At 41.4% G+C, this 16335-nt stretch overlaps 1 protein-coding gene across 1 annotated transcript in view; it reads left to right on the top strand.

Moving 5' to 3' along the window:
* Window positions 1–12167, top strand: part of tekt3 (tektin 3) — a 30451-nt gene extending 18284 nt beyond the window's left edge. The window contains exons 6-8 of the mRNA XM_021576250.2: window positions 452–674; window positions 9764–9918; window positions 10053–12167. Coding sequence (XP_021431925.2) covers window positions 452–674; window positions 9764–9918; window positions 10053–10269 — 595 coding nt within the window. The 3' untranslated portion in view covers window positions 10270–12167. The remainder of the gene's footprint in view (window positions 1–451; window positions 675–9763; window positions 9919–10052) is intronic.
* Window positions 12168–16335: the final 4168 nt, after the last annotated feature.

Genomic DNA, 16335 nt, shown 5'->3' with positions numbered 1-16335 from the left:
CCACATGCAGGAACGCCCACATGCAGGAATGCCCCGAGTTGCAGGCGGCAATCACACCCTTCTCTGCACATGTGCAGATACTGTGTGTGACAATGTGAGAGCGAAGTCTTTCATCTCGCCTATCTCAATATCTGCGGTGCTGCTCGTAGCAACCCAACCTCATTTTGCTACCTTTATTCTACCTTTAAATGACTGCATTTCCACAAATGGGATGATATTATCTTTAATCCCATTCAAACTACTACGGGACTGGATATGTAAGTAAAGCAGAAGGGGTCATCACCTTCGGATTGTATTGACACAGGTGCTTCACATTTTCTCTGACTATAAAGCACCAATCCCAAATTCAACTCTAGCTACATCCACCCCAGTGTATCTCCTGCATGCCTTCCAAAGGCATCCCAATTCATTGACCATTGTGTCCATTGTCATTTCTCACCCACTTGACCAGGCTCTCCCTGCCCGACTCGTGGTCAAAGTTCACGGATGACAACATCCTTCACTCCCAGAGCGAGCGGGCGGCTTCCCACAAGCTGCGTGATGTTATTGAGATCCTGCTGAACGTCACGTCCAATGAGATGTGGAAACATTTCAACACTGTCAACGTGGCCTTCACCAACCGCATGTCAGAGACCGCCGACGCCAAGAACAGCCTGCAGACACACCTGGCTAAGGTGACTGACCATTACCTGACCAATGACCATCAAGCTCGTCTTTCATGTTAATTCCTTTTTTGTTTAGTTCCATTCAACTCATTGAAATGCAGTTTGCGTGTATCTTGTTAAACATCATTGTACTTCAACATCAGGTCCAGGGGACAGTAAGGAAGGGGTTATTAACTCCCTGCATACCATAGTTGATGATTGCTGAAATTTTACTGCTGTCTTTGATTGATTTTCCTACTGAAAAAGCAGCATAGACCAGCATAAATTTCAAGCTGTGTTTTTCGGTGGCTATACACAGAGATGCAGGTGTCATTTGGTTAGCTAGCAAGAACTTGACATACTGCTATACAGTTAGCCAAAGTGAATTTGCAATGCAAATATGCTATCTACTCCGATTACAGAGTACTATTGTTTGAGTGTGCCAGAGCACAGAACAAATTACAAATTTACAAACATGCAACACCTGCTGAATATGACCGGTGTCAGTAAATGTAGGGGGGAAAAGTAATAGTTAGTCAAGAACGCTCTTGATATCATGTAAACAGCCTAATCCGATCTGTATCAAAGAGTAAAATGGCAGAGTGAGGTGTTCTCTCATTTGTGTTTGGAAGTAGCTAGCTAACCAGCTAGCCAACTTTAGCCAGTTAGCTTGGGTGCTTGGTTGGGACAAGTATGCATTGGCAGGCAAGCTGCAGAAGGATGAGGAGGCTACAGTTCCCCATCATTTATCAGTGCAATTTTGATAGGGAACTAACTGAAAAAGTTTGAGAGTGTTTATCTAATGTTCCTTCGTTAGATTCCTGCTCATCTTGCTCTGGCTAGCAATAGTTGTTGATCTTGTTGTTATTGATGTGCATAACTGAGGGAGGGAGAGCCTACCTTTTCAGGGTTGTTTGATCAATAGGATTGTAAAGTTTCCAAATGTAAGAGGACTCCTGTGGTGTTTACATATTTGCAGAAATCCATTCAGGTCTGTATTGTGGCTTTTGGCGAATGTGTTCACCAAAAGAATGTTGTCAGAATTCTTTTTTTTTAAGTGTCACATTCTTCCTGGGGGTGTATATGAACAAATTTTAATAAGATTTCATGTTGCTAAAGTGCTGTTGCTTCCACTTTAAATGCAACAATTTTCACACACACACACACGTTATTTTCAAAGAGATTATTAACTGAAACTGAAGGGATTAAATCAGAACTTAATTGAAAATAATAATATCATTATCATTATTATTATGTTATTATAATCATTATTTTATAAATCCTTAGCCCTTCTCTGAAGGTGTAGAAGGCGTATTGTGCTCCACTGTGTTTGGGTTAGTAATCATTTGTATAGTGGCTCTATTCTCCCTCAGCCTGCATTTATTCACTATTCTGAATGTCTAAAGAATCCATATGTTGTTCTGAAATATGAACACAGAAATACTGGACATTTTGAACTCTTATTGTGGTGGGGATTTGACAAAATTACCATCATGGTCTTGAATTGGACTCTCATTTTTCTTGTCTCGGTCTCGATACAGTCTCGGACCTCTTGTCCCCCTCCCGGTCTCGGTTATGACTCGGTCTCGCCCCCCTCCGGCCTTGGTCTTGACACGGATTCTTTTGGCTCCGATCTTGGCCGTGAATCGGTTTCGCTTTAGGTGGTCTCGAACACAACACTGCAGCATGGTCTACCTTGTCTGACCAGCATGGTCTAGCTGGTTCTGCTGGCCGACCAGCATGGTCTAGCTGATCAAGCTCCAGCCTTTGGTGTGTTTTCGCTGGTAACCAGCCTTCGTTGTGATTTAGCTGGTGACCGCCTTCATTGTGTTTTTCACTGATGACCATCATTCGCTGTGTTTTGGACACTGGTGACCAGCATAAACTAAAGCAAAACCAGCGTAAAGTGACATTATGCTGGCTTGCAAAGTAATGTTTTTAGAGGTCATGAACAGTAAAAATCATGTTTTTCAAGAAACTAGATGATATTTGAAGGAAACCAGATCAAAGTATGATGACGAAAGTATAAAAAATGACTGTTGCTTCAACATTGATGAAGTTTAAACATAAAGTTACTCGTTACCCCATGTGAAACACTTGGATTCATTATTAAGGGAACAAGGAGCAATCGCCTTAACTCTCATTTTAATACAACGATAGTAACATGATATTCTCTTACCTAATTCAAATAAGTACTGCCTCGTAAATAATATCGGAACAGGCGTTTTTGCAGAGGGTTGTGGTTTATATAGCTAGATAAAGTGCCTTCAGAAAGTATTCATACCCCTTGACTTATTCCACATTTTGTTGTGTTACAGCCTAAATTCAAAATGGAATCAATGTTTTACCTATCTACACAAAATACCCCATGATCACAAATTGAAAACATGATTTTAGAAATTTTTGCTATTTTATTGAAAATCAAATTCAGAAATATCAAATTTACATACAGTACCATTCAAAAGTTTGGACACACCTACTCATTCAAGGGTTTTTCTTTACTTTTACTATTTCTGCATTGTAGAATAATAGTGAAGACATCAAAACTATGAAATAACACATATGGAATCATGTAGTAACCAAAAAAGTGTTAAACAAATCAAAATATATTTTAGATTCTTCAAAGTAGCCACCCATTGCCTTGATGATAGCTTTGCACACTCTTGGCATTCTCACAACCAGCTTCAACTGGGATGTTTTTACAACAGTCTTGAAGGAGTTCCCACATATGCTGAAAACTTGTTGGATGCTTTTCCTTCACTCTGTGGTGCAACTCATCCCAAACCAGTTCAAATGGGTTGAGGTTGGGTGATTGTGGAGGCCAGGTCATCTGATGCAGCACTCCATCACTCTCCTTCTTGGTCAAATAGCCCTTAGACAGCCGGGAGGTGTGTTGGGTCATTATCCTGTTGAAAAACAAATTATATTGTTGCAGAATGCTGTGGTAGCCATGCTGGTAAAGTGTTCCATGAATTTTAAATAAATCACTTAGTGTCACCAGCAAAGCACCCCCACACCATCACAAATTCTCCTCCATGCTTCACGGTGGGAACCACACATACGGAGAGCATCCATTCACCTACTCTGCATCACACAAAGACATCTGTCAAATTTTGACAGATTTCCACCGGTCTAATGTCCATTGCTAGTGTTTCTTGGACAAAGCAATCTCTTCTTCTTATTGGTGTCCTTTAGTAGGTGTTTCTTTGCAGCATTTCAACCATGAAGGCCTGATTCACGCAGTCTCCTCAGAAAAGATGATATTGAAATGTGTCTGTTACTCTAACTCTGAAGCATTTATTTGGTCTGCAATTTCTGAGGCTGGAATCTCTAATGAACTTATCCTCTGCAGCAGAGGTAACTCTGGGTCTTCCTTTCCTATGGCGGTCCTCATGAGAGCCAGTTTCACCACAGCACTTGGTGGTTTTTGCGACTGCACTTGAGGAATCTTTAAAAAAAACAATCAGATTGACTGACCTTCATGTCTTAATAATGATGGACTGTTGTTTCTCTTTGCTTATTTGAGCTGTTCTTGCCACAATATGGACTTGGTGTTTTATCAAATAGGGCTATCTTCTGTATACCACCCTACCTTGTTACAGCATAACTGATTGCTTAAATATATTAAAAAAGAAACAACATTTCTCAAATGAACCTTTAGCAAGGCACACCTGTTAATAGAAAAGCATTCCAAGTGACTACCTATTGAAGCTGGTTTAGAGAATCACAAGAGTGTGCAAACTTGTCATCAACGCAGAGTGTGGCTACTTTCAAGGATCTCAAATATAAAATATAAATATTTTAATTTGTTTAACACTTTTTTGGTTACTACATGATTCCATATGTGTTACAGTATTTCATAGTTTTATGGCTTTTCAACCTCTGCCATATTGTTGACTCCTAGCTATCTATCTAATCAAACTCAGTTTTATTTCATGGAATCGTCTCCAATGTCAAACATGTAGGGTGTGGTGTACCACCGGGCAGCTCTCTAGGTCCTCAACTATTATATTTTTACCAATGACCTACCACTTGCATTAAACACAGCTTGTGTGTCCTTGTATGCTGATGATTCAACCATATACATGTCAGCAACCACAGCTAATGAAGACATTAAAACCCTTTACAAGGAGTTACAGTCAGTTTGGAATGGGTGTCCAGTAATAAACTAAAACTAAGTCATTATATGTGGTGCAAATCATTCCCTAAACTCTAACCCTAACCTCAGCTGAACCTGATAATGTTGAACAAGTTATGGAGTCGTGGTAAAAACATATACTGTAGATCCAATGGTTGTTAAGATGGGGAATAGGTCTGTCCATAATAAAGAGATGCTCTGCTATGTTGAGTCATACTGTCCTCTAGTTTTGTCTTATCTTGACTATTGTCCAGTCATGTAGTCAAGTGCTGCAAAGAAAGACCTAGTTAAACTGCAGCTGGCCCAGAACAGAGCGGCACGTCTTACATTGTAATCAAATGTGCATACTATGCATGCCAGTCTCTCTTGGCTAAAAGTTGAGGAGAGACTGACTGCATCACTTCTTTTTATAAGACATGTGAATGCGTTTCAAATTCCAAATTGTTTGCATAGCCAACTTACACACAGCTCTGACACACACACTTACCCCACCAGACATGCCACTAGGGGTCTTTTTACAGTCCCCAAATCCAGAACAAATTCAAGAAAGCGTACAGTATTATATGGAGCCATTATCACGTAAAACTCCCATACATCTCATATTGCTCAAATGAACAGCAAACCTGGTTTAAAAAAAAACAACATAAAGCAACACCTCACGGCACAAAGCCTCTCCCCTAATTTACCTATATATTTTGTGTGTATGTATTGATATGTAGGCTATGTGAGACTTTTAACATGTATGTAGTTCTGTCCTTGAGCTATTCTTGTCTCTTAATGTTTCATGTTTTGTGTGGACCCCAGAAAAAGTAGCTGCTGCTTTCGCAACAGCTAATAAAATACAAAAAACCTGATGTAAAACTGTGCAAATGTGAAGGAGCATTGTAACTCTGCCTGAATTGTCACCTTTTATGGTGACAATAACACCCTTATTAGCTGTCTACTTTGTAAGTATTGGAATTAGGCCAAAATAAAGAGATGTTAGGCCAAAATAAAGAGATGCCACTGCCATATTACCATCAAAGGGAATTATAAATGGTAAACTTGATCAAATGTCTTTAGCAGTGTTAACAGAATGTTTTTTTCAATGACATTTGCTGTATCTGATCGTTTCTGAAACACAAAAATAATAACAAATTGCTATGGACCTGTAAACAGATCATTTGAATTCAATAATGTTTTGCATTTACTTTCTCCCAAACATAAATATGCTTGCACTGCCCGTGAACTGATGTCACTTGTTAAATGCACATCAATCAGTGTAGATCAGGTATTCCCCTCAGGTGTACGCGCAATGCCGTCGGGGTACGCCAAATAAAATGTGATTCACATTTTAAAAAATTCAGCTTATTTTGTATTTAAAAAAATAAATAAAAAAATCTTCACATTTTCAAACAGTCCATTTATGTTTTCCAAAGGGGCTATACATCTGGGGCAGTTTTTTTTTCTCGCCTCGTTTCACTGTCAAAAATACAATTAAACCATCTAGTGTTGAAGTGAAATAACAACACAACGTCAAATACAGGTAGCCTAGTCAAATAATTAACATCCAATCACATGAACCATTACCATCTCGCAGGAATTCCACTAATGGTCAGTATGTAGCGAAACATAGCTGCTGCTCATTCCGTTTGCGCGAAAATTGATAATTGGAAGAAAAAAAATAAGGCCTGCGTCCATAGAGACACATACCAGCAGTACTACACCTGCACCTGGACCATACAAGAGGCACAAATATGATGAGAACTACATTGATTTGGGGTTCACTTATATTGGGAGTAGTGCCTTTCCTCAGCCACAAAAGCACTCTCACAACTCAATGAAACCTTCACTCTTGCACAGACATTTTGAAACAAAACATGCCAATTTGAAAAATAAGAGAATTAAGATGACTTTCGAGTAGTAAGTCATGTATAAAAGCAACAGATACCATTAATAAGAAGGGGCTAGTAGCGTCTTATATGGTGAGCTACTGAGTGGCTAGGACAGGCAAGCCCCATACTATTGTGGAGGACTTAATTCTTCAATTATTTTTAAAGTACTGGATAGCTTTGTGACATCAAATGGATTTTGGTGGTCAAGGTGTGTTGGTATCTGTACTGATGGTGCAAAAGCCATGACAGGGAGACATAGTGGAGTGGTAACGCGTGTGCAAGCAGTTGCTCCTGACGCCACTTGGGTACACTGCAGCGTACATCGAGAGGCTCTTGTTGCCAAGGGAATGCCTGACAGCTTGAAAGACGTTTTGGACACTACAGTGAAAATGGTTAACTTTGTTAAAGCAAGGCCACTGAACTCTGTTGTATTTTCTGCACTATGCAATGATATGGGCAGTGACCATGTAATGCTTTTACAACATACAGAAGTGCGTTGGTTGTTAAGGGGCAAAGTATTAAAATGTTTTTTTGAATAGAGAGACAAGTTTAAAGTTTTCTTTACTGACCATCATTTTCACTTGTCCGACCGCTTGCATGATGATGAGTTTCTCACACGACTGGCCTATCTGGGTGATGTTTTTTCTCACCTGAATGATCTGAATCTAGGATTACAGGGACTCTCCACAACTGTATTCAATGTGCGGGACAAAACTGAGGCTATGATTAAGAAATTGTAGCTCTTCTCTGTCTGCATTAACAAGGACAACACACAGGTCTTTCCATCATTGTATTTTTTGTGTGCAAATAAACTCAATCTTGCGGGCAATGTCAAATTTGATATAGTGAAGCACCTGAGTGAGTTGGGTGCGCAATTATGCAGGTGCTTTCCCAAAATGGATGACTCAAACAAATGGATTCATTATCCATTTCATGTCCTGCCTCCAGTTCACTTACCGATATCTGATGAAGAGAGCCTCATCGAAATTTTTCTGTGAAAATTGAATTTAATCAGAAGCCACTGCCATATTTTTGGATTGGGCTGCGCTCAGAGTATCCTGCCTTGGAAAATCGCGCTGTTAACACATTGATGCCCTTTGCAACTACGTACCTATGTGAGAGTGGATTCTTGGCCCTCGCTAGCAGGAAAACTAAATACAGGCACAGACTGTGTGGAAAATTATTTAAGACTGAGACTCTCTCCAATATAACCCAATATTGCAGAGTTATGTGCATTCTTTCAATTACACCCTTCTAATGAACCAGTGGTGAGTTATTCACAATTTTAGATGAAGACAATGTTTTATATGTAAGATGGTTAAATAAAGAGCAAAATGATTGATTATTATTATATTATTATTTGTGCCCTGGTCCTATAAGAGCTCTTTGTCACTTCCCACAAGCAGGGTTGTGATAAAAATTCACACACATTCTTATGTTTAATAAATATATTGTATAGTGTGTGTGTGTGTGGCAGGCTTACAATGATACGCAGGGTACGCAGGGTACGCAGCTGGAGTTTGAATGTTTGAAGGGGTACGGGACTATAAAAAGTTTGGGATTTTGTACAAAAAGTTTCATCCGACTGGTACAGTAGCTTAGCATGTCGACAATGGAATACTCAGGGGAATGAGGGTATGATGTCGAATCCTGTTGAAGGCACACTATTTTGAAAATTGTTTTATGTGAAACCACACTGTTGTTAAAATCATTTGTTTCATTTAGTATAGTATACGCTTCTGTGTTAAGCATGCTAAATAATGCCATCAATTCAGTTTTTGAAAAATAGTCAACTTCAAGGCAAAAAAAGTTAAGCATGATGCATGCAAACCTGGTATTCCAACTGATTATAGGTTACGAAAGTCAATAACTTACTGCTGCGCCATGGAATTTTGATGAAAACAGTGGAGAAAAAAAATGTCTATCTGAAAGTCACAGGCTGCTATTTATTGTTGAACGGCAAATGTCACTCATGTGCATTGTGAACAGATAATGACGCTCTGAGTAATAAACTGTTTTTCGGAACAATTTGGTGAAAGCCTCGAAGTCTTCAGACAGCCTCGGTTTTCCATCACTAGCGAAAACGCAACGAAGGCTGGTCACCAGCCTATGCTGGTCTATGCAATTTTTTTCTCCAGGGTTGTAAACAAACTATTCAAGGGTCTATTGCATTTTCACCTGACATCTTTCATGATAATGGAAAACAAAGGTTTAATCCTATCACATTGCTTTTACTGTTCAATGAGGAGAAAAATACAACTCCTTTCAGCCCCTTTTACTTGGGTCTCACAAGATCAGCGTTTGATGGGCAGAGACATGTGAGTTTGGTGGAGTGATCACCCTCTTCACTGGTCTAGGCCTTATTTTTACTGTAATTTTGTTATGGAACCCAGGCATGCAAACTAATTCACCAAACTTTGTTACTGCTAGGCAAAATAGTCTTGTCAAAAGAAGGACACCAAAAATAGATTTATCTTGCATTGCCTGTGTTCAACACTTTCCACTGATACATACCCTTGGTAGTGGAGTAGTAGACACTGGAGCCCATTGTTGTCGAACGGTTAATTGGATGTTGCAGGGCTCTATCCACCTCAGCTGTTCTCTGGGTTTATCCATTGACAGCAGCTATGATGTGAGGCACACAGTCTTTAATAACGCCACTCAGCCAGTCAGTCAGCCAGGGATGGTTCTGAGGATTGGTTGAGTGATTCAGGGGAATGAGATAACATGATAATATGATGGTGGGATGAGAAGGAGGAAAGTACTGTACAGTACATTGTTAATCTGATTTGATCTACAGTTACAGTTGGTGTTAGTTTTGCTTTTTAGACACCTGCATCTGTACTATACATTTCACATCACCTAACAGTGTGGTGTAAATAAACAAGTTCTTTGAGTTTCCTAGAACTCTTTACCTCAAACCCTTACACAGCACGCAAAACTGGTTGCAATGACGTCCATAGCATTATAGACAGTTCCGTTTGTAAACTGGTTGTAACAGCGCCATTTCAACCGCTAGAACTGCTCCATTCCTGACCACTTAAATTCCTCTGTTTCCTTACTCCCTGGATCGTCTCACCATCCCTCTCGCCTGTTTCTACTGGCAGACCCTCCAGGAAATCTTCCAGACAGAGATGCTGATAGAGAGCCTGAAGAAGGCTCTGAGGGACAAGGAATGCCCCCTGAAGGTGGCCCAGACCAGGCTGGACGAGAGGACACGCAGGCCCAACGTGGAGCTCTGCAGGGACAACCCACACCACAGGTAGGGCTCGAACATGTTGTGGGTATTTTATAGCCTGTAAAATGAGGACGTTTTACACGTACATTCCCTTCCTTCTCTGCCATTGACCTCTTCTCCTCTGTTTGTCTTGTCCCTATCCCACTCCCTATTTCCAGACTGGTGGGAGAAGTGAGGGAGATAGAGGACACCATCCACAAGCTGCGTGAGAGACTGATGGAGGCAGAGAACACCCTGCAGAAGCTGGTGAAGACCAAGGCTGCCCTGGAGCATGACCTCTCCATCAAGGCTAACTCCTTGTTCCTGGATCAGGAGAAGTGCATGGGCATAAGGAAGAGCTTCCCCAGCACCCCACGCCTGGTGGGATACACCTAAAGCCATCACATACAGTGCATTCGGAAAGTATTCAGACCCCTTGACTTTTACAGCCTTATTCTAAAATGGATTAAATGTTTTTTCAAAAACATTTAATCCATTTTAGAATAAGGCTGTATACATTTTAGAATAACGTAACAATGTGGAAAAAGGGAAGGGGTCTGAATACCTCCCGAATGCACTGTACATGTATACCACAGGAGGTTGGTGGTACCTTAATTGTGGAGGACGGGCTCTTGGTAATGAATGGAGCGGAATTGGTGGAATGGTATCAAATAAATCCAACACATTGTTTCCATGTTTTTGATGCCATTCCATTTGCTCTGTTCCAGACATTACTATGAGCCGTCCTCCCCTCAGCAGCCTCCACTTATGTATACCATAAGAGTGGTGGGCTACACTTGAGCAATGACAAAGTACTGTACACACTAACTAAGGCCCAGAATGTTTCCTGGTCAAGAGCATTGCACAAGGGAAAACTCCTGGATCCTATAGCAATGAGCATCATATAGGGATAGGGAAACGCATATCCTTTCCATGCTATTGTACCGACCTGACCTATACTATTCTGGCTCCGCTTTTCACATTTTCCTTTCTAGCATGGTTCCAGCCAAGCCAATCTGCGCTATACTGCTCTGGCCTGGTTCTTCCTACGCTGAGGAACCAGATCAGAGCAGTAATAGTCAGATGGGCGTGGCTTGGCAATAGAGAATGATAGAGGACTCTAGTGCACAAAAGCTTGATTTAGCATGAGCACCGCCATTGAGGACGTTCACCATTTGGGAGTCGTCAACTGGGTGTGACTTCCTTTAGGTTAAGGAATGATTAAATAATGTTGTCCAGGTCATCAGGAGAGATCAGCCAATTAATTTTACTTGTGAGTAAACATTCCATGACTGCAGGTGGCAGTAAATCGCTAACTTTGGCTTTATACCTTTTCAAACAACACACTACCGGTGGCAGTATATACCATTTCAGTTTGTTTGCCAACTCATATATGTAGTAGAAGAAAAACATTGATAACTTCCAAAATGTAGATAGCCTCAATGGCGCATGCTCTAACATATGCCATAATGGGACAGATACAATGATGTGATTTCTATCTAAGTCTATGGTGGAACATTATCACGACAATATATTATCAGGTCTGGGACTCAGGTTAGGGGACAGCCCTATTGGTCTGACAGTCCATGGAAACCAAACAGTGGTTCTGGGCGGGCAGCAGATGTGGCAGTAATCTCCAAACAAACATACAGGATTAGCTCCTGTAGCAGAGAGGCTAGAACAAATATATAGGCCTCTGGAGGGTTACTTAGTCAACCTCTGATCTGTCAGAGTCAATAACTAGCCTGGATGATACCTTTGTGAGCCATTGACACTCACTGGTGGTGGTTTTACTACTGTTTGAAAGAAAACTCAGGCCCTGGAAAGACACTAAAAGTTCAAGTGAAACTGACACAGGTGGCCATTTTTTTTATTACTTATTTTTAAACCATTCAGTGAGTGAGATTTATTGTATTGTCAACTTAATTTAGTATTTGATTGCCTTTACTGGTGGTATATAAATAATTTGACACAATGGTGGAGCTGTGTATATAGTACATCCACCCATCTTCTCCTTCTCCCTGTATAGATTATACCTATCCCCCTCTTCTCCCCTTTCCTTCTCATCCTCTTCCTGATGTCTTTATAGTCCAGAATTGGGCTATAAATTGGGAATTGTGATGGATTGCTGTAATAGTTTTCCAGACACATACGATAACACACAGAGAAAGGCATTACCCTGTAGCACTCACTTCTGTCATCATGAAGTCCTTTGAGAGGCTAGTTAAGGATCATATCACCTCTACTTTACCTGACACCCTAGACCCACTTCAATTTGCTTACCGCCCCAATAGATCCACAGACGATGCAATCGCCATCGCACTGCACACTGCCCTATCCCATCTGGACAAGAGGAATACCTATGTAAGATTGCTGTTCATTGACTATAGCTTAGTATTCAACACCATAGTACCCTCCAAGCTCATCACTATGCTCGGAGCCCTTGGTCTGAACCCCGCCCTGTGCAATTGGGTCCTGGACTTCCTGATGGAAGGGTGCATGCTCAGCCCCCTCCTGTACTCCCTGTTCACCCATAACTGCGTGGCCACGCATGCCTCCAACTCAATCATCACGTTTGCAGACAACACAACAGTAGTAGGCCTGATTCTCAACAATGACGAGACAGCCTACAAAGAGGAGGGGAGGTCCCTGGGAGTGTGGTGGCAGAAAAATAACCTCACTCAATGTCGACAAAACAAAGGAGCTGATCGTGAACTTCCGGAAACAGCAGAGGGAGCAGCCCCCTATCCACATCGACGGGGCCGCAGTGGAGCAGGTGGAAAGCTTCAAGTTCCTCAGCATACACATCACTGACAATCTGAAATGGTCCCCCCAAACAGACAGTGTGGTGAAGAAGGAGCAAACAGCATCTTTTCAACCTCAGGAGGCCGAAGAAATTTAGCTTGGCACATCAAATCCTCACAAACATTTACAGATGCACAATTGAGAGCATCCTGTCGGGCTGTATCACCGCCTGATACGGCAACTGCACCGCCCGCAACCGCAGGGCTCTCCAGAGGGTGGTGCGGTCTGCCCAATGGATCACCGGGGGCAAACTACCTGCCCTCCAGGACACCTACACCACACAATGTAACAGGAAGGCCATAAAGATCATCAAGGACAACAACCACCAGAGCCACTGCCTGTTCAACCCGCGACCATCCAGAAGGCGAGGTCGGTACTGGTGCATCAAACCTGGGACCGAGAGACTGAAATCCCGCTTCTATCTCAAGGCCATCAGACTGTTAAACAGCCATCAGACTGTTAAACATTAGTCACTTTAAAAATGTTTACATATTTTTTGCTTTACTCATCTCATATGTACAGTGGTTCTTCCTTTAAATGTTTTGAGCTTATACAGTGACCGTTTGTGGTAGATGGTGGCAGATTGTGGTAAATTGCATCATTCTGGCAACAATGGCTGACACTTAAATAATGTGCCATAGAATTTTGTGGCACCCTGCAAGCTGTGCTGCAGCACGCCTCAACTTTTAAAGGAAGAACCACTGTACATGCTGTATTCTATTCTACTGTATTTAGTCTATGACACTCTGACATTGCTCATCCTAATATTTACGTAAATATTCCTTAATTCCATTCTTTTACATTTAGGTTGTGTGTATTGTGTGTATTGTTGTGAATTGTTAGATAGGACTGCACTATTGGAGCTAGAAACACAAGCATTTCGCTACACCCGCAATAACATCTGCTAAACATGTGTATGTGACAAATAAAATTTGATTTGATGAACAATATTGATTTCCATTTAACTCCATTGAGCGCCTGAACTAACCATTAACACATTTCCTCCTCTGACCCAACCCAACCCTGCTACTTTAACACTCTAACCTCCGACACAACCTTAGGTTCAACTAAGGACTGTCAGTCTTGCTCAAGTCCGATGGAGAAGAGCGACATCTTACGAGTTCCAACCCAACTTTGCTATTTAGAGAGTTTTTTTCATTGGTATCTTTACTTTTTTGTACAGAAAGTTCATACTATTACCTCATATGAACGCCAAGCACTTCTGGATGTCAAATCGGCAGTAACTAACCTCGATTTCGACTTCAAATCCGACTCCGACTCAGCTGTTCCCTTGTTCATACCGGATTGCATTCCTTTGTTTTATGGGCTGCCAAAACGCAGCAGGCGTAGAGGCAGTAGACGAGCCAGCATCCTGGTGAGACTGACAAAGAGAAAATCGACCAGCACTCTCCTCCGTTCTATTGGCAAATGTCCAGTCATTAGAGAATAAGATGGATGAGCTTTGTTCGAGAGTCTCCTTTCAGAGAAACTTGAAAAACTGCAATATTACATGACTTGCAGAGACGTGGTTGGATGTCAGTGTACGTAGAACTCAGTGGTTTCTCAATGCAGTGGCACGATCGAATGAAGGCAGCCTCAGGCAAGTCCAAAGGGGGAGGGGTGTGCCTCTTCATAAACAACAACTGTTGCGCCATTTCCATTGTGAAGTAAATCTTGAGCGTTTGCTCACCTGATATAGAATACCTCATGCTAAACTGAAGACCAATTTATTTACCAAGAGAGTTCTCATATGTAATTATCATGGCTGTCTACATCCCTTCACAAGCCAACACCACTTCTGCACTCAAGAAACTGTATGGGGTTATAAACAAACAAGGAACCGCTCACCCAGAGGCAGTGCTTCTAATGGGAGGAGACTTAAAACTGTTCTACCTCACTGCCACAAAAGTGGGGCGCTAAAACTCTAGACCACTTTTATTCTACACACAGAAACGGATACAAGGCCCTCCCTCGTCATCCCTTCTGCAAATCTATTCTCCTGCTTTCTGTTTACAAACAAAAGCTCAAACGGGAAGTACCAGTTATGCGCTCAATACGGAAGTGGTCTGATGAAACAGACGCAAGGCTACAAGCCTGTTTTGCTAGTGCAGACTGGGATATGTTCCAGGATTCATCCGATAGCATTGAGGAGTTAACCTTTCTGATCTCCCCATCCCGGATCCGGGATCGTGAATACAGACTCAAGCTCATTACCATAACGCAACGTTAACTATTCATGAAAATCGCAAATGAAATGAAATAAATATGCCATCTCTCAAGCTTAGCGTTTTGTAAACAACACTGTCATCTCAGATTTTCAAAATATGCTTCTCAACCATAGGAAAACAATCATTTGTGTAAAAGTAGCTAGCTAGCGTAGCATTTAGCGTTAGCATTAGCGTTAGCATCCAGCACGCAACATTTCAACAAAAACATAAAAGCCTTCAAATAAAATCATTTACCTTTGAAGAACTTCAGATGTTTTAAATGAGGAGACTCTCAGTTAGATAGCAGATGCTCAGTTTTTCCAAAAAGATTCTTTGTGTATTAGAAATAGCTCCGTTTTTTACATCACATTGGGCTACCAAAAAAAAACGATAATTCAGTCCTCAAAACGCGAACTTTTTTCCAAATTAACTCCATAATATCGACTGAAAACATGGCAAACGTTGTTTAGAATCAATCCTCAACGTGTTTTTCACATATCTCTTCGATGATATATCGTTCGTGGAAGCATGGTTTCCCCTCTCAATCAAATGGAAAAATACTTGCACATGGCTTTGTGCACCAGTTTCGACGCAGGACACCAGGCGGACACTTGGAAAATGTAGTCTCTTATGGTCAATCTTCCAATGATATGCCTACAAATACGTCACAATGCTGCCGACATCTTGGGGAAACGGCAGAAGGTCTAAGCTTATTCCTGTCGCATTCACAGCCATATAAGGAGACATTAGAGCAGAGCTTCAGAAATTCTGCTCATTTCCTGTTTGACGTATCATCTTGGTTTCGCCTGTAGAATGAGTTCTGGGGCACTTACAGACAAAATCTTTGCAGATTCTGAAACTTCAGAGTGTTTTCTTTCCAAAACTGTCAAGAATATGCATAGTCGAGTATCTTTTCGTGACAAAATATCGCGCTTAAAACGGGAACGTTTTTTATCAAAAAATGAAATAGCGCCCCTAGAGATGCAACTGGTTTTAACCACATTTGTCATGGGCTTCATCAATAAGTGCATAGACAACGTCATCCCCACAGTGACTATACAAGCGTATCCAAAAAGCTAAAGGCTAGAGCTACCGCTTACAAGGAACAGAACACGGACGCATACAAGACAGTCTGCTATGACCTCCGATGAGAAACATGAAACATGCAAAAGGTCAATATAGGAGGAGGGTGGAATCCTATTTCACCGGTTCCGACACTCGTAGTATGCGGCAGGGCTTGCAGATGATAACAGATTACAAAGGGAAACCCATCTGTGAGATGCCCAGTGATGCATTTTATGCATGCTTTGAGGAATGCAACAATGAGTCTTGCGTGAAAGCCCCTGTTATTCCGGATGACTCTGTGATCACACTCTCCATGGCCAATGTGAATAAAACATTCTAAAAAGGTTAACACTCGCAAGGCCACCCGTCCATACAGAATACCAGG

Source organism: Oncorhynchus mykiss, chromosome 20, assembly GCF_013265735.2.
Source record: "Oncorhynchus mykiss isolate Arlee chromosome 20, USDA_OmykA_1.1, whole genome shotgun sequence".
Lineage (NCBI taxonomy): Eukaryota > Metazoa > Chordata > Actinopteri > Salmoniformes > Salmonidae > Oncorhynchus > Oncorhynchus mykiss.
This window is presented reverse-complemented; position numbering and strand designations above follow the sequence as displayed.